Source organism: Eriocheir sinensis, chromosome 5 (genome assembly GCF_024679095.1).
Source record: "Eriocheir sinensis breed Jianghai 21 chromosome 5, ASM2467909v1, whole genome shotgun sequence".
Lineage (NCBI taxonomy): Eukaryota > Metazoa > Arthropoda > Malacostraca > Decapoda > Varunidae > Eriocheir > Eriocheir sinensis.
The window spans coordinates 7,809,760-7,829,294 of NC_066513.1; the positions used below are offsets into that span (position 1 = coordinate 7,809,760).

The 19,535-nt window shown below is 43.6% G+C and overlaps 1 protein-coding gene across 32 annotated transcripts in view; it reads left to right on the forward strand.

The window, feature by feature from the left end:
- Window positions 1-19,535, forward strand: part of LOC126983884 (receptor-type tyrosine-protein phosphatase F-like) — a 334,247-nt gene that overhangs the window by 67,663 nt on the left and 247,049 nt on the right. For 19 of the 32 annotated variants that reach the window (XR_007736281.1, XR_007736311.1, XM_050837047.1 and 16 more), the window contains 2 exons: window positions 1,985-2,054; window positions 3,030-3,253. The exons of 8 other annotated variants lie outside the window; for them this stretch is intronic. Coding sequence is in view for 22 of the 24 variants with exons in the window: in XM_050837047.1 (XP_050693004.1) it covers window positions 1,985-2,054; window positions 3,030-3,253 (294 nt within the window). In the remaining 2 variants the exon portion in view is untranslated. The remainder of the gene's footprint in view (window positions 1-1,984; window positions 2,055-3,029; window positions 3,254-19,535) is intronic. 5 more of the 32 variants (XM_050837131.1, XM_050837189.1, XM_050837290.1 and 2 more) reach the window with 2 other exon arrangements.

Consider the following 19,535-nt stretch of genomic DNA (forward strand, 5'->3'; position numbering starts at 1 on the left):
TCTAGTTTTGAGACCAACCTGAGCAATGTGGCACTTGTCTGTTCTTTGGTTTTTGTGAAGGTAAATTCACCAAGGTCGTACGTGTTTTTGTTTGGTGCGATTGCACGGGCTCCAGTTTGGATCTTTCTCACCAATAGATCTTCTCGATCTTCATCAGCCGTTTCTGTATTTGCAATTTTGAAGAGCTTCCCCATATGTTCTTGAAACCCAACAATAGATGCACATCCCTCAATGTTCAGTACTATTACTGAATCACCTACTAATAAATGTGCCACAGGCCTAGTAAACATCTGTCTTTGCGTCAGTTTACCACCGAAATTGGAATACATTTCATAAAGTTCCAATGATGTCAAAGTTGAATGCTTCCGATTTTCAATCATTTCCTGAATAACTGATTGCATCGCATTGTCTTCAAGCATCGTAGTGTTGCCGCAACGAGCAGGAATCTTCCTGAACTTGTCATAGCATCGTTTATGATATTGCGCCTCAGCAACTCCAAGACCATGAACTCCATGACATCGAATTGAAACCTCTCTGCCCCATTCATTCACGATCGAGACAATAATCTAAAACTGTTGACTTGAGAGGACGAGCACCTGAAAGTCCCTTTCTTTCACACCGTAAGACCTTGTCCCATCGGTCGGGATGCTTAGGATCTACGTAATGCCAAACATGGCAGAGCACATACCAAACACTGCTGCTTGAAATCGAAATTTACCACCTGGGACCTTCTGATTCTACCACTCGGGGGTTCACACTCATTGCTTGACAAATCATCTTTTCGTTTCCTTGCCAAAAAATTTCCAACATGTCTCGAAGTGTACGAATAGTAACACCTCTTGTGGAGTTGGAGGGAAACGTCATCACCTTCCATGCCTACAACACCCTGTATCCTTGTTTTCTTTTCATCATCGTTCCGGTCTGTTGCTGATTCTAAAAGTTTTCGAACGGCTTGGACCTTAAATGTTAGAAGGGGCCCTGACTTTTCACAGGACGGCAGAAAGCAGCTCCTTGTTGCCATGTTGACTTGCACTGACTGCACGCGCGAGACGGACTGATCTGAAAAGAGAAAAAAATGCCGTCAGGGGTCGCATGGGTCGGGGTTAATAATCAACGAATAATTTTTGCTGAATTAAATTATTCTTTGAACTTGAAAAAGTTTTTGTGACCGCAAATAAATAGTTCTGATAATTATTACTTGGTGTATTTGTCAAATCTCAAGTTTGAATGCCGGCCATTTTGGATTTATTTCAAAATTATTTCATATGGAGCTTTTTTAAAGCGAAAATCACATTTCTGTTGGCACCGGCGAGTTCCTCGCCCTTGATAATGTATCGTTTGACACTAAAATCAAGTCTCAGTGTCCATTATTGACTAAGTTAGAGCCAATTCTCAATTTCGATGGCGGCCATTTCGAATTTTGCCTGTAAAATTTTTCCCCAAGGTTGCCGTTTGGGCAACCAAGCTGAAATTACTCTCTGGTCACATACTAACCCAGAACAACAACAACAAAAAAAAAAAAGAATTGAAGGGAAAGCACTTTGCAAGGTCGGATAATGCGATGAATAGGACTGTCAAATCGACTACACGATCAAACCTCCAAAACGCAGCGGCAGGGAGGCCTGAGACCACGCGTCGCCGTCGCGTTGTACGTTGCAGCTACGTGAAGTAGCTTCCCGCATCAGCTCGTCGATGGCCCGCAAGGACTCTCCAGCCGTGTAGATTGGTGCTGCGCGCAGCAGGTACGTGGCTCTCGGCACTGCTGCGTACCTTGACAGGAAGAAGAGGGCCGCGTGGCTGCCCATGTTGGCCGTCCTGTCGATGAGCGTCCTGGTGATGTCCTCGATGTTGGTTAAGGCTGCTTCATTGCCGTGGGCGTGAATCGGGGCGCCCAGGATAGAGACTCTTGAGGGGTGTGGGGCGGGCGACACTGAGGAATGTGTGTGTGTGTGCTTACGTACTAAAATGCTTTTGTCGTTCTCAGGTTCGAGGGAAGAACAAAGGCGTGGATCAGCTCGGTGCTGAGTCTGAAATCACCGCCACCACGCTGGGAGGTAAGACTCCCTTCCCTTCCTTGCCTCCCCTCTTCGTGCATTCACCTGGCAGTAGCAGTTGCCTTGTGTGTGTGTGTGTGTGTGTGTGTGTGTGTGTGTGCAAATCACCACGGCCTGATCACGAGTTAGACTCGCTTTCGCCAGCAGGTACCCTCACGACGTGAGCAAGTGCTTATTATTTTCGAGCTTTGGGTAATGCCTGGACCTCACACACCACACACCCCATCCCCCTTGCTCAAGGGGGGACAATAACCACTCCTAGTCAACGGAAAGAATCTGGCCTGAGCGGGAATCGAACCTTGCAGGGCTGCGCTCTAACCGATTGAACTACCGGTGTGTGTGTGTGTGTGTGTGTGTGTGTGTGTGTGTGTGTGTGTGTGTTTATATCTGTGTATGGTGGCACTGCTTCTCGATCCATATTAAGGGAAATGGTAGAAAGCCGAAGACGTGACTGAGAGGTAAGTGCTAGAATGAATACAAGGGTGCACGAAACATTTTGGCCCTGGTCTTTGTGTTGGTTTTGGGGTGAGTTTGGATAAGCTTAATTACGCATGTGCACACATGCACACCAACAAACCTAACCTAAACTAACATAAGGTAATCGAGCCCTAAACCAAGACCAAGACCCAATTTTTTTTTTTTTTTTTTTTTAATGTTCGTCCTATGGCTTTCTTGCTGGAGCCCGATCGTCGCCTCGGCCTGTTATGGTGCAGGCAAGTCTTTATAGTGGTGCCATCTACTAGGCCCCGGAGTTCATAATTGATCCTCTTTTAGAATAATCTGGAGTTTGGGTTGATAAGTGATCTTCAGGATAGGATGTAAGAAGTTTTAGGCCACTTGGTGATGACTAAAAATTGTTAGCGTTTAGCGGCGGGCGTCTATTCTAACCATTAACATTAGAGCAAGGTGCGCATCATGACTCAGCGCGTCCCTCTAACACTGCAAAGGAAAGGTGACTCCACTTATGCTTCACAGAACCTGGGAAAGTGACCAGTCTGCGAATGGAAGAGGCACACGGGACTGCCCTGCTGGTGACTTGGGATTACCCCCAGGACAGCCCCCAACAAGGGGAGCTTGAGTCCTTCATAGTGTCCTGGGGAGTACAAGGAGAGGCCATAGGACTGAAACAACAAACAGTGGGACTACAGAAGAGATTTCGTATATTGAACCTTCAACCCAACACTTCATACACCATCAAGGTTAGTGTGTATTTAATAGTTGTATTTACCTAGTTGTGAAGAGGTACGCTGGTACTGTCCCGTCTATATATGTAATATAATCCAACTTGGGCTTAAATTCATGAACCGTCTTTGCGGGGACCACACCATTTCCAGGCCGTTCCAGGCCTCCACCACTCTGTGGAAAACTGTTCTACTTTATGTCTCATCTACAGTCTTCCGTTTTCATCTTACTTCCACGGCCTCTTGATTCTCTAGTATTCTTTATTACAAGATCTTCTTTGACCACTTTTTCCATCCCACTCAGCACACTATACACTGCAATCAGATCTCCTCGCTCCTCCATCTGTTCCAGTGTCGGTAGGTTCAGCTGTTTCAGTCTCTCTTCGCATGTTAAGTTTCTTAGTCCTGGAGCCAGGTTTGTTGCCGCTCTCTGAATCCTTTCTACTTTCCATGTATTTGTCTTCTTAGTTGGCGATCATACTGTTGGTGCGTATTCCAGTCTTGGATGTATCATGGTTACAATCCAATTACAACCTTATTTCTGTATCCTGTCCTATTGCTACTGTACGCCCTCTGAACCCACCGAAGGGGCGATGCTTCAGACATTTTTCTTCCGCTCTTTGGGACGACCTGCGGATGTATTTTTCCGATTTCCCGTGGAATGACTACTGCTTCCAGGAGAGAGACGGGCGCATCACAACACAGAGGTGATTGTCTCTGGAATAGAGGCACACATTCCACGTACTTTTTTTACTCCTTATGCTAAAAAGCCTTGGATTAATCACGCTTGTTCTCGTGCTGTCCAAGATAGAGAGGCAGCTCACAAAAGGTACTAGAGCCTTCGCACTCCTGCTAACCATAATCTTTATACTTCTTGCCGGAATCGTACCAAATCTATTTCTCTACTTACCAAATGCTCTTTCATCTACAGTAAATGTCAAAACCTTGCTCTCTCTAATTCTTCCAGAGACTTCTTGCACATGGATAAAGTATCTCCTCCAATTTCACTTCTTCATCTTTTCCTCCTCTTCTTAATCCTGACAGCACCGCCGTCTCACCTATCTCTAAGGCGGAACTCTTCTCTCAAACTTTCTGTAAAAACTCCACCTTGGACGAGTCTGGGCATATTCCTCCTTCTCATCCCCGCTCTGACTCCTTTATGCCTGTTATTCAGATTCTTAAGAATGATGTTTTCTATGCCCTCTCTGGTCTCAACTCTCAGAAGGCTTATGGACCTGATGGAGTGCCTCCTATTGTGCTCAAAAACTGTACTTCCGTGCTGACACCCTGCCTGGTCAAACCCTTTCGCCTCTGCCTATCAACAGCTACTTTTCCTTCCTGATGGAAGTACGCCTACATACAGCCTGTGCATAAGAAAGGTGACCGTTCCAATCCCTCAAACTACCGCCCTATTTGCTTTACTTTCTTGTCTATCTAAATCTTTTGAATCAATCCTTAACCGGAACATTCAAAAGCACCTTTCTACTTCCGACCTTCTATCTGATCACCAGTATGGGTTCCGCAAGGGGCATTCTACTTGCGATCTTCTTGCTCTCTTAACTGACTTTTGGTCGCTCTCTCTTAGCCGTTTCGGTGAAGCTTTTTCAGTTGCGCTGGACATATCGAAACCTTTCGATAGAGTGTGGCACAAATCTTTGCTTTCTAAACTGCCCTCTTTCGGATTCTATCCTTCTCTCTGTTCCTTTATCTCCAGTTTCCTTTCCGGCCGTACTATTTCTGCTGTAGTAGACGGTCACTGTTGGTCCCCTAAACCTATCAACAGTGGTGTTCCACAGGGCTCTGTCCTATCACCCACTCTCTTCCTATTATTCATCAATGATCTTCTTTCCATAACAAACTGTCCTAACCATTCATACGCTGACAACTCCACTTTGCATTATTCAACTTCTTTCAACAGAAGATCCTCTCAACAGGAATTGGGAGACTCCAGACTGGATGCTGTACAACTCTTAACCTCAGACCTTACTATCATTTCCGATAGTGGTAAAGGGAACCTTGTGTCCTTCAATGCCTCAAATACTCAAATTCTCCACCCATAAAATCGACACAATCTTCCAAACACCTATCCCCTATAGCTATACGAACGGAAGGTAGCTTTCGGTGTGCCATACCTGTTTTGTTGAAACTCTAGAATCACATCCAAGTCAAGCCATTATTTTTATTTATTTGCTATGCATGACTGTGATACCCGTTTCCATTATTATTACTGATTTGTGAGATTTTAAAATGCGGGGAAATATTACTAATTTAGCAGTGATAGGTTACTTTCTGCTCATGTGCTGGGTCTTCAGCTAGAAACTCCTCTCAATAAGGTTAAGTCCATCTTTATATATAATGATGCACAGTCTTCATTTCCATGGGTACCAATGTCATTATAATATGCTGAAGACATTTTCCTACAATATTCTATAATCTACTTTGACGCTCAGGCAAAATGTAACATGTTGATATGGCACAAGAAAGAGAGCAGCATGGTGGGTAATGGAATCAGTGCCCCATTCATCTTCACATCATTATTCTCCACTAATTTTCTCTCCATATGATAAAGTTTACTGAAGGCAGGTAACGGAAAGGACTCAAAGTGCCTTTGCGTTGATGGAGCTTCGGTAGTTTGTCAGCCACGTACCCTGTGACGAATATATCAATACGGAGTTTATGACTTTCAGGAGGCAGCGTCCCTCCCAGCAGGGAAGGGTCACGCGAGGAAGGGATTTGTAGGTAAGAAAAAAACTTCCCCAACTGCTGCCTATAATGTCTTACAGCGTCAAATATTGTTTAATTCATCCATCACAGCAGCAGCACTCAAGGAGAAGCACCCAGACTTATTTGAAGTCTCTCAGTACCCTGAGAGCTACCGCGCGCCGCCTCTCAGGCCCGTACCAAGAGTCACGAAGGTTTAGCGACGAAGATCGAAGGGGAGGACGGTGCGTACCTATAGTCACTAGCATTTTTGGAACGAAGGCCTACGGGAGACGAAGGGAAGGCAAGGTCTACCCCGTGTCTTCCCTCAGACCTTCGAGGAAAAATATGTTTATTTTCTAAATTTGGCGTGGCAAATAGTTGCGGTTCAGTTAAAACAACCTGATAAAATATTTTACCTAATTGGAAAGTCATATATTATAGTTGCAGCGAATATGTTTGTCTTGTTTACAACAGTAGCACGCGCCTTCAAAGCGCAGATGTACCAGCCAGGCGGGAACCTTCGTGGCTTGCATTCTCCAACGATCTATGTTTTTTTCAAATTCTTTCTCATTTCAGTTAAGACATCTGGCTCTACAAGTGCAAACAAAGGGTATCTTAATAATTTACTGCATGCAAATAACGATTAATAATGGGAAAAAACATGAAATAATAAATAATAACTGTTGAATGTGATGCTAGGCTATTTTAAATATATTAGGCTACCCATGTTATTTATACATGCAACATTAAAATTCCTTATGTAGAGACACTTGCAGAGTCGTTTGTCACTTTATATCCCTTAATGAGATGAAATATGAGTATCTGAAAGGCTATAGATCGTTCGAGTATGATCAAACTATCTGTTTGATATACAAGTTGTTTCTTCGTGTCCTTGTATGGTATATTATCGATGCAAATCTTCTGTTTGCAGTTCATATACGATGGTTTGAGGATTTTTGGATACACAAACATTCATGATCTTCACGCAATCACAAACTCACAATGCGCAGGTGCCACATCTACGTTTACGAGTGAACAGACGGAATTAAATGGACAATATTATGGCTGTAATAGCACCATGGAGGTATTATATCTCCATGGATAGCACTGTGTGTTTGTATGTGTGTGCGTGCATTGGATCTGGTAGGTGAAAAGAAGGTTGCAGTGTGTGTATGTGCATTTACCTTCCCGAGCGACTTGTGGTAAGGATTGAAGGCACGGTCTGAGGCCTTGCCTACATTGTCGAAGGGAAGGTACGCGGCTCGACCTTCATGAATCTTGGTACGGGCCTCAAGGTCGTCAGCAGCCAGCCTTGACACGCGCCTTTATCACAGGCTATAATAATCTCCTGTCACCTTCTTACGGCACATTCCAGCAGCTGGTGACCATATTACGGTAAAATATGAGAGTAATATGGTGGGTTGCCGACACTTGTTGGTATAGACACAAACTCTCTCTTATCTATATTTCCCAGAGCTCACTGGCTGATGGCTCCGAGCTGACTGTTAGGGAAAGGTGTGCAGGTCTGGCACAAGTGTGCTCAGTTTTTGTGGACGACCCGTATGGCTGTGGAACAAATACAAGAGACGTGTGCGAGTGTATGAAAAGCTCGGCGAATAACAGGGCCAATAATGGCGTCTAAATCTTAGGTTGTCGGTACTCTATCAAGGGACTCTAGGTGGACAAGGGGGAACGGGTTAAAGGAGACTGCCCATCCATCTCCACTCCACCCGAGAACTGAACCTGGGACAGCACCCTTCTGTCAGTGAGCTGACTATGACTCACTGGATCTTATCAGCTCGTTGCTTAACACTCACTCAGGATCCAGCCTGACACACCATCCAGTCCCAATGCTTTTCTCGCGTCCACACCCTCCAAGTTGTCTATTTTCCTCGGCCCTTCATGTCCATTAAAATCACTTTCCCTTGTAAACACTCCTTGAAAACAACCACTCAAAACTTCCATCATTGTTGCAGCATCCTCATACTCCTAACCATCCACCTTTAGTATTTTCTTTTAACAACAAAGGAGGCAGCTCAAGGGCATAAAAAAAAAGGAAACAATAATAAAAAAAAAGCCCGCTACTCGCTGCTCCTAAAAAAGAATCAAAGAGAGAGAAATTTCGGGAGGAGAGGTGTCCTGATACCTTTCTCTTGAAAGAGTTCAAGTCGTAGGCAAGAGGAAATACAGAGGAAGGAAGATTGTTCCAGAGTTTACCAGCGTGAGGGATGAAAGAGTGAAGATGCTGGTTAACTCTTGTATAAGGGGTTTGGACAGTATAGGGATGAGCATGAGTAGAAAGTCGTGTGCAGCGGGACCGCGGGAGGGGGGGAGGCATGCAGTTAGCAAGTTCAGAAGAGCAGTCAGCGTGGAAATATCGATAGAAGATAGAAAGGGAGGCAACATAGCGACGGAATTTAAGAGGTAGAAGACTATCAGTAGGAGGAGGAGAGCTGATGAGACGAAGAGCCTTAGACTCCACTCTGTCAAGAAGAGCTGTGTGAATGGAGCCCCCCCACACTTGAGATGCATACTCCATACGAGGGCGGACAAGGCCCCTGTATATTGATAGCAACTGTGCGGGGGAGAAGAACTGGCGGAGACGATACAGAACGCCCAACCTCGAGGAAGCTGATTTAGCGAGAAAGGAGATGTGAAGTTTCCAGTTGAGATTTTGAGTAAAGGATAGACCGAGGATGTTTAGTGTTGAAGATGGTGATAGCTGAGCGTTGTCGAAGCATAGGGGATAGGTGTTTGAAAGACTGTGTCGAGTTGATAGGTGGAGAAATTGAGTTTTTGAGGCATTGAAGGACACAAGGTTCCTTCTGCCCCAGTCGGTAATGATAGCAAGGTCTAAGGTTAAGCGTTCTGCAGCCTCCAGTCTGGAGTCGTGTACTTCCTGTTGAGAGGGTCTTCTATTGAAAGAATTTGAATAATGCAGAGTGGAGTCGTCGGCGTATGAGTGGACAGGACAGTTTGTTATGGAAAGATCATTGATGAATAACAGGAAGAAAGTGGGTGATAGGACAGAGCCCTGTGGAACACCACTGTTGATAGGTTTAGGGGAAGAACAGTGACCGTCTACTACCGCAGAGATAGAACGGCCGGAAAGGAAACTGGAGATAAAGGAACAGAGAGAGGGATAGAATCCGAAAGAGGGCAGTTTAGAAAGCAAAGCCTTGTGACAGACTCTATCGAAGGCTTTCGATATGTCTAGCGCAACAGAGAAAGTTTCACCGAAACGGCTAAGAGAGGATAAGAACATAAGAACATAAGAACGCAGGAGTCTGCAAGAGGCCGGTAGGCCTTTACGAGGCAGCTCCTTTGACCCTAAGCTCCCGTGTATCTAACCCCACCTAATATCGCTGTCCATGAATTTATCTACTCTATTTTTGAATGTGACAATTGTATTGGCACTCACCACATGACTGCTAAGCCTATTCCACTCATCCACCACCCTGTTAGTAAACCAATTTTTGCCTATGTCCCTGTTGAATCTGAATTTATCCAGTTTAAACCCGTTACTTCGTGTCCTACCCGGTTCTCTTACCAACAAAACCTTATGAATGTCTCCCTTATTAAAGCCCTTCATCCATTTATAAACCTCGATCATGTCTTCACGCACCCTTCGCCTTTCTAGAGAATGCAAGTATAACTGTTTGAGTCTTTCCTCGTATGGCAAGTTTCTCAACCCCTGAATCATCTTAGTCATCCTCCTCTGCACCGATTCTAACATTTTGATATCCATTCTATAGTAGGGTGACCAGAACTGAACCGCATAGTCAAGATGAGGTCTAACTAATGATAAATATAGTTTGAGGAAGACTTCAGGGCTTTTGTTGCTTACGCTCCTTGAAATAAATCCCAGTACCCTATTAGCTCGATTTCTAGCTTGAATGCATTGTGCCCTTGGACGGAGATCAGAGCTCACTAAGACCCCTAAATCCCTCTCGCACCCAGACCTACTTATGAGAGTGTCATTTAAGCAATAGTTATGTGAGGGGTTGTTCCTACCTACACTCAGAATACTGCACTTCCCTACATTGAACTCCATCTGCCATTTATCCGCCCAGTCATATAATCTGTTGAGTTCACCTTGGAGAATACTAGCGTCCTGATCCGACTCAATTACTCTACCGATCTTGGTTTCATCTGCAAATTTACTAACATCACTACTAATTCCTGTGTCTAAATCATTGATATAAATAATAAACAAAAGTGGACCTAATACCGAACCTTGTGGGACCCCACTCGTAACACATCCCCAGTCAGATCTTTTACCATTGATTTGCACTCTTTGCTTCCTATTGCTAAGCCACGCCTTGACTCAGTTCAAAACTTTACCCTCTACTCCGTGAGCCTGTAATTTAAGCAACAGTCGTTGGTGAGGAACTTTGTCAAACGCTTTACTAAAATCAAGATAGATTACATCATAATTCTCATCTCTGTCAACCGCCTCAAATACTTTATTGTAGAAGGACAAGAGATTGGTGAGGCATGACCTACCTTTTGTGAACCCATGCTGCGAGTCGTGAATTAAGCTATGTTTCTCTAAATGCTCCCGAATGTTCCTGGCTATTATGGACTCCAGCATCTTCCCTATAACCGATGTTAGTAGTAACAAATGTACGGAAGTGGGGGTTGCCTCAGCGGGGGGGACTGGAAGTGGGGGTTGGGGGGGTGAGCGGGGGTTACGGAGTGGGGGTAATTTGCAGGGGGACTGGAAGTGGGGGTGAGCGGGGTTACAGGAGTGGGGGTAATTTGGGGGGTTACGGAAGAGGGTATCTAGACCCCCCTACCCACATCTATTTTACCTTTTCACCCCCCCCCCCCAAAAAAAAAAAAATTGTTTTCACTCATTCACATGCCCTAACCCCCCCTCAGGCTAGCGTACGGAAGCGGGGGGGTGACGGGAGCGGGAGTAGGTCGGTCAGCGAGGGGGGGAGGTGACGGAAGAAAGGGTGGTCAGCGGGGGTGACGGAGTGGGGTAAGACGGTCAGAGGACCGTCAGCGGGGGTGACGGAAGTGGGGGCATGCACAAAGTGAGGGTAATTGCTATTGTTGTTGTTGTTGTTGTTGTTCTTGTTGTATACACACACACAAACACACACACACACACATATTCTGTGCTATATAAGCATCATACTTTAATAATTACCATCATTAATAGAGTTTCCGCTATGACTGAGACATATTCAGAGAACCTTCTCGATATTTTCCAATATCCTGCGCGCATAATAGTTGCAGGATATAGCAACTCTGGAAAATCGGAACTTGTACAGCAGCTTATTCTGAAGTATCATGAAAAGTTCAAAAAAATTGTCATATGTGGCTTAACGTCTCATCCTCTTCAAAGAAATAAAGAAATAGGACCTAAAGTTATAGTGTCGTCTGAAATAATTGATCCAATTGCCAACGAGGATACGTTTGATCGGAGAGGGACATTGTATGTACTTGACGATATTTTCATTGATGCTGTAAGGAACAAAATTGTGGTTGATGCTTTTACTCGCGGACGGCACAACAATATTTCATGCATATTTATCACTCAAAATCTATATATGGGTGGAAAGCATGCAAGGAATATTAGCCTGAACTGTTCTCATTTCCTCTTGTTAAGACAGCGCGATTTATCTCAAATTCACACTCTGGGCAGACAAATATTCGGGAAAGAGAAGGCAAACCAGTTTGTAGATATATATAAATATGCTGTATATTCACGTCCTTATGGATATCTTCTTGTTGATTTGGGTATAAATACTCCTGAGTCCCTACAGTTTCGCTCAAACATTGTTGGAGAACCCCAGGTGAACGCGTATTCCAATGGTGAACTCCAGGAAGAAGGAACTCTTACACTATACTCCCAACATAACGAACCCTATGGTTTAAGCTCTCAGGCGAAATTATGGGAGAAAGCAAAAGTATAAATCCGGCAATAACACGTGATGACGTATTCAACTTTTGAGAAGCAATAAAACATATACATTGCATAAGCTACAGACTAAAAAATTTCCCGGCAAAGATAATAGCCTCAAAACCCAAAGTAATCATGGCTGCCGATTTAGCAGACGTGAGACATATAAGAAAGGAAAATAATAACATAGGCTACTTGTTAGTATGCATAGACGTGTTTTCTAGGTATATGCAAGTTGTCCCGTGTCGGAATAAAGACGCAAATACTATGCTCGTGGCCTTTAAACAAGTGGTGGAAAATAAAGATTCTGAAGGCTTACGAAGATTAAACACCGACTTGGGCACAGAATTCTGGAATCGAAAAGTAAGAAACTATTTATGTTCCCGGGGCATTAAGCTATACAGTGTGTACTCAAGTGAGATCAAAGCAGCCTTGGCAGAGCGGGCCATTCGTACACTTAAAGCACGCATCTACAAGTTCATCACGTCTCAAAATTCTTCAAGATATATTGATCAGCTGCAAAACATGGTCAGTGCCTACAACCGCTCGCTCCATTCTGGACTGAAGAACAAACAAACTCCCATTGATATTCATAACTTAAAAATAACATCTGCAATCAAACGGCAATTCCACGCAATGTATAAAAACCCTAAGCAACCAGCGTCTTCCATCACTTCTCGACTGGCAGTTGGGGAAATAGTTCGCCTTGTTGGAAGTGCTCGTTCCTCTGTATTCCATAAAGGATACACGCAGCAAAATACTCACGAGCTCTTTCGCATAAAATCAATTAAACACAAGAATCGCCCAAGAACTTATCTCTTAGAAGATTTGTCTGGAGAACCAATACAGGGATATTCTACGCGCCAGAGCTCGTCTTAAGCGCTCTGCCTGAGACATACGATATTAAAATACTGCGTTCACGAAAAATAAAGGAAAAAGCAGTATTTTGTATCGTGGTTGGGATACCCTGCTTCATTCAACAGCTGGATTGACGCTAATGATATTGTAGAAAATGCGTAAAAGACACCACTCCTCAGTGCACACAAAAACTTTGTCTTACTTTTGAAGAAATTAAAGTAAAAGATAGAAACCGTGCTATTAAGCAAGCAGCTCGAGAACAATTGAACTGTATATCTGAAATATTTTCCAATTTGTTAAAGAAGCACCTCACCCTCAATAGCAAAGTTATCAAGAAATTACGTAACTATCGGGAAGACATACGTGCCATAGCTAGAAAGAAAACTCCTCTCCATAAGAAAAGACTTATATTGACATCGAGACGGGCGGTAATATATTAGCTGCTATACTACCTATTGCCGCTTCCTTGATCGGAAAATTATTTGGATAATGCGCACGTATTATCTTGTTCCTGAGTCTACCGCTGAGCGTGTTTTAACGGGTATTAAGCCTAAATGCGCCAACTCCACGAGTCCGGGGTCAACGGCCAATCGTGTTTCAACCCGCAGTCGACCCATCCCGATCATATGCCGGTCTCTGAACATGTGCCAGCAAGCAGCAGCGGTCCTGTCGTGTCCTCCCATGGTGCAAGACCAAGCACTCCTACAAGATTGAACCCGTCGTCTCGCTCTGTAAGAAAGAAAAGCTACAAAAAAGAAAATATCGCGATCTGGTGTATACAAAACCACAAAACTACCACCCGTGGAACTTAGAGTCACAGGGATTAGGGAGAACAAGATATCCTCCAATCCTGAAATAAGTAATTTAATACCTCTGTATGTTAAAAGTATCGACGTGCCATACGTCAATATGATGCTAGAACGAATAAAAGACAATCCCATCGTAAAATGGGATAGCCGAGGCAACCTATTGTCTTCTGTTCGATCCTCCAATATCCTGTACATGTTGAATTTACTCTCTAATGCAAGTCAAAACCAACGATTGCTGACATTGCTGATATAAAACACATCATTGACGCCACGGGTGTATTACCTAGCGAAATAAAAAAAATACGCGCGTGCGGCAAAAGATTCAGGGATCTGGTTTCACCAAACAACCATCGTTGGCAACTTACAGATGGGACCCATATTAAATCCGCTTTTCCAATGTGCTAGTGCAGTCCTACATTGTGATTCAAGAAAGAAACAGAATCATGGACGTTGTAGATACTGAACCGCGTTGGACGCGCGACTTATACAGAGGGGCGGCGACGTCATGGAGAGAGAAATGCCGGAGGCGAGGACGAACACGCTCGGACACGGTGGTGCCCCGAGCGGGCTTATAAGAGAGAGCAGATGGGACGATGGTTCGCTACTCGTCCCTCGCCATCAGCTGAAGCGGTACTATTCATCACTCACCAGTATACCAGAGGACACCATGTCGGACGCCTACGTGTTCAGCTACAAAGACGGTTCTCCTGGCGATGACATCTACCGCAACAACAAGACCATCATCGTTTCTTCCCTCAACTGCAGTTCCTGCTACGAAAAGAGGGGGTTTACTGGACGCCTACATGGATTATACCCGCACAGTAATCTCTACCGCGAAAGAAGCCCGATCTATCAACTGAACAGGTGTCGCTGGGAAGATCGTGGTATTCCCGGTAGTCTGCATATTCGCTATCCTCCGAGTGAAAATCTGCCTTATGTGGCGTGTATCCTAACCCAGTATGCTCCTGGCCGCGAACTGGAAAATAACCCTATAAACCAAGGATATCTTCAGACGTCAAGAGATCAAAATTTCATTCGTGGGGTAAAGGAAGACAGTTATGATAACCGCCTCCGCTGGTTTAAAGAGTCCATCACAAAACTGGTAGAATGGGTGATTAAAAGCAACATTACAAGTGTCGTCTTCCCTACAATATTGCAAGCGCTGGAATTCTTTACGTGTTGTGGAAAGCTGACTACCAACCGCATCTCCAAGAGGCTGCGGCTGAACTCCAACTGCATAATATATCGTGCGTCATCCTGGACAGATGGTGGACCTGCGATGAGCCTGAAACAAAATTAACTCTATCTGTGTCTCCCGAGCGAAACAGGAAGAGGAAACTGGTGGATACAGAGGACGATGCTGTGGCTGACGAATGGAAAAGAAAACGGGACGGTGCTGTAGTCGACGTGGATCCTGAATAACTATAGCTCCAGACAATTTCCCAATAATTATGTACATCACTAAATGTAAAATATGTCAATAAATAACAATGTAATGATGTTTAGTATGATTTACCTTCAATATGTAATTGGCATCTCGTCATGTCTACCTCTATATAATGAAATAATTATAATATTTTGCTAGTGTCTTGCTTGCTCTAAATGGAGTCACATCATATATATGTTACCAGCATTGCGGATGGGGAAATTTACCCCAATTCCAGCACTAGCTTTACTAATAATATACAAACTCTAACATTAGACAAGGACGTGGAATATGAAGTCGGTCTACTGAACGTGTTGCTTCCCGTCGGTATTACATTGTTAAACCGGGTGAACCAGAGTGTAGTATACACCTTGAATGTGGTATAAGACCAACGCCAGATTCAGAAGCTATTGAAAGACGCACACTGTCAAAGGCTATTAATGCTAATATCTTGTATAATGACACTGGGTATTTGCTGATGTGTTAACGGTATAATAACGACATTGATAAAGGAGATGGTCGATGGATACAACTACCATTTACTAGCGTATTCTAGAGAGGTTCTTGCATTTAGCTCCACAAATGATCATTTAACTTTGTTCTGCTACAATGGTTATCATCCACAAGTTGTATTTATTAAGGTTTCCTTTGATGCGCGACTGGCCCAGGTTCTCGGTTTTGTCCCCAACTTAGGTTATGCTGTGTTTTCTTCCTTGGGTACACATGAAGAACAAAAAAAACCCGTTCTTGTTCCGCTACATGGTCATGCCCCTCTGTTGAGAAATGGTGACGTACAGTGTGTTCTCATTTACACTGACCTTGTCAATCCCTCTAGGTATGTAGGGAAAAATGTAAATATTCTTGATGCCTTTTCGCTCTCTGGAGGTCTAACAAAAGGCGTGCATCCAACTATATATAAGTCCCTTAAATCCAAAGTAATTGATTCGATTTCTATTAAACTCACAGATCAAAAAGGTCGTCCTATGCATTTCGAAGAAGGATACCCTGTTACATGTTTACTTCATATCCGATCGCGTTGAATCTTTGAGTACATTTTGCTGTATTAATAGGAATGTTGTCCATTTGAAAAGACAGTCTCCTCGCCGCCACCATGCGGGTTACATTCATCCTCCTTCCGTAGCAGAATAGCATACCCTGTTTTCGAATGGCAAACAGATATCATCCTGAGGGAGTGGTATTGATGATATAGTCACACTTTCTTATGAACCAAGCTATCACAGAGGCGGGGGTTTATTCTCGGTTTTAGCTGGACTCGCTAAAAGAGCTTTCCCTTTCCTAGTGAAAAATGTCATTGTGCCTTCAGCTCGAACATTTGGAAACAACGTTCTAGATGATATTTCACAGGGAAGCAACTTGAGAAGCTCTATAAAAAAGCATGGAATTAATTCCTTAAAGCAAGCTGCAATGAAATTGACTAGAGGAAGCGGGAAAATGAAAGTCAAGCGGGTCGGGAGGAAAAGGTGTTATAAAAAGGACATCTTTACCGAGTTGTAATCATTGTTGAACTAAGAGCAGTATGGCGAGCATCACCAGCGCGGTTGGTGTCGGGAACCCGCGTTCTCCCCTGGGGCAATATGCCGCCGGTGTCAGTGAATTGTTTCCCCGCCCTAACAAAATGAGATTATTGGAAACAACGATTGCCTCCCGTTATGATGCTGATGTTTTACCTACTAACCTCGGATTCAATATGAAATTATCCGATAGATATATAGAATTTCTCATTCCTGGAACACTTGGCAGTTTTATTGATTTGGGGAAATTGGTGTTGCACACCTCTTTACGCTTAACTAAGCCAGACAATACTACTCCTCTCGAAGACGTTCAACACGTTGAATTTGCAAATAATACCGCGCACAGCCTATTCAAATCAGTGCAATGTTTTTTGGGAGATGTAGCTGTTGACAATAATGTACTTTATGGGTACACGTCATACGTTAAAATGCTGAATACTTTGTCGCCCAACAAATTGAATACAATTGGAGCCAATGCTAATATTGCCATCCCAGAGAACGGTTTTATTTCCAAAGTAACAGCAGAATACTTTGACAATGCCAGCGCGCAACACAAGACCATTATGAAGCGGGTTAAGACTCGACTCACGGTATACAACTCTGTACCCCGCTTCTTCTGGATATAAGTTCTTTAGACAGTTACTTGCTCGATGGTATTTCGATTAGACTCAGAATGGAACTATCTAGTAATGCATGGCTGCTAAATTCTCCAACTGGCGATAACATTCGTCTGCATATAGATTCAGCCAAGCTGCTTTATACGCGACTGTTTCCTTACCCTAATGCACTTCATGCTTTGAACGCGTCTCTCGCCACAGGGAATCTTTTGAAATCGACATTTACCAAAACCCTCTTGAAAACCTATGTGCTAGCCAAAGACCAAACCTCAGGAACGTATGATCAACCGTGGGGTGATGTTATTCCGGAAAACTCTCGCTTATTATAACGAGCATGGAAGCTCATTCTGGCGACTATACGCTAAATCCATTGTATTTGAGCCATGGCGATATAAGTCAAATAAGCTTAAGTGTTAATGGTAGAACCATGTATAATATTCCTAGTAAATTCCCTCATGACTATGCTGAGCTCTACCATCGTACTTTGGATGCACTTGGTTTTCACAAAGACCATTTAATCGGAAAGGATATTTTCGGCAAGGGGGCAATGATTTGCACATTTGATTTGCGTGCTGAAAACTTGAATGATAATTTGCCCGTTGAAATGAATGGGGGGCTTAGACTTAGCTTGAATCTAAGCAAGGGAGAAAACGAGAACCGTCTGTTGATACTGTTTGGCGAAACAGTGGGTATAATAACAGTTAATTCTGAAAGACGGCTGCAGTGTGATGTGCGCGCTTGAAGCGGCTGTGCGATGAACAACATGGAGATTGAAAGAGGATTGAGGGGCACATAGGAAAGCAAGCCTTGTTTTTAGGCGTGTTATTGGCAGACGAGGTAAACTCTATACCTCGATATAGAAAACCTATAGTGTGCATCGTCAATACGCTACCAAGTTATTCTAAAAGAGAAATGGGACACTGGATTTGTCTCTACTATGAACCGGGCATGGCAGTGTTCCTAGATAGTTATGCTCTCGATCCAAAATTATACTCTGATCATTTCAAATATATTGATTACCCCGGGCTCAGTATGTATAAAAATGCATTTCGACTTCAAAGCACGCGAAGCGATGTGTGCGGGGCTTATGCCATGTACTTTGCCTACAATGTTTCGCACTTGGGTGTAAGAGAAACTCTTGAAAAAATATGTATGGAGTTTTCCAAGACCGAATATTCGAGGAATGATGAACACGTGATGCGATTCGCTTACAGCAAGTTTATAATGCCCGTATGTCATCAAACATTTAACACGTGTTCATAAAAAGTAAGTATTGACTTATTGATTTTTTCATAATGAATTGTATTACATTCCATGAAGCATAAGTAATTTTCTAGTTCCTTTATCGGGGGGTGGGGTGGTTGTATACCATGCTTAAATCAGAGGTCTGGCTCCACTCACAGGTCCTCACCCGTCACCGCCACTCACCCGGGCAGCCCCTGCCCTGCCCCGCCCCTGCCCGCCCGTCCTGGCCACGAGCAATCCTGTCGCATCTTGCCGCCGCACCTCTCGCTACCGCCGCCGCCGCCGCCGCCGCCGCCCGCCTGATTTGGCGGGCAGTCTTTTATGCATGAGCCGGATCGAAACATAAAAGCGTTTTATTCATGTTTCCACAAATCGAATAAATTTTAAGACAATTATTGTGTTTTTTTTCATCCGTTTTTGATAAAGGTCATATAAACAAGTCAAACAAACTCAATGTTTATTGGAATTTGGTCAAATTATGATTCCAGATTCATCATGTGCAATTTTATAATATCAAAGGCTCCAACATTAGTCCTATATACAGAATATATTTACATATATTTTATATTTAACATAAAAATAGCAGGCAAATTCTTACAGTATAAACAGTATATACAACATTCACACCAGTCCCTATCTTATAAACAACTACAATTTATTCTGAAAAGTCTGTATCTACTAGCATATATTCAAGGGGATGATGAGAGCATTTGATTTATTTCTTCCTGTTCCGCGGCTTGCATTAACATGTCATCATCCGCCTCTACCCGTTTTATCAAGGGAAAATATTGCTCGACCAGCACATCCCGTTCTCCCCACAATTCATAGGTTTCTTCTTCTAGTTCTCCCATTTCACCGATCTCTTGCCCACCCATTACCTCGGCTAGTCTCGCTTCTGTTATGCCTCTTTCATCGCCTTCCTCCAAATTTTCTTCGTTTGACAGTGTCATGATCTGGGCTACCTCCTCCTGCTCTTCCTCCTCTATCCCTATAGAATTATCGGGATGACCGTAAGATCGCGACTCCAAGGTGCTAATGTAGTATCTTTTGTCCTCAACTACAGATATCCCTCTCTTGGGATATTTTACTGTACTCATTCGTCCATTGCGCACTGTGAATCCCTGATAGTCAAAGGTAAATGTTTGCTTCTGGAATAGGGCGTCTTTGTATCGCTGATGAGCAATTTTCTTCTTTAT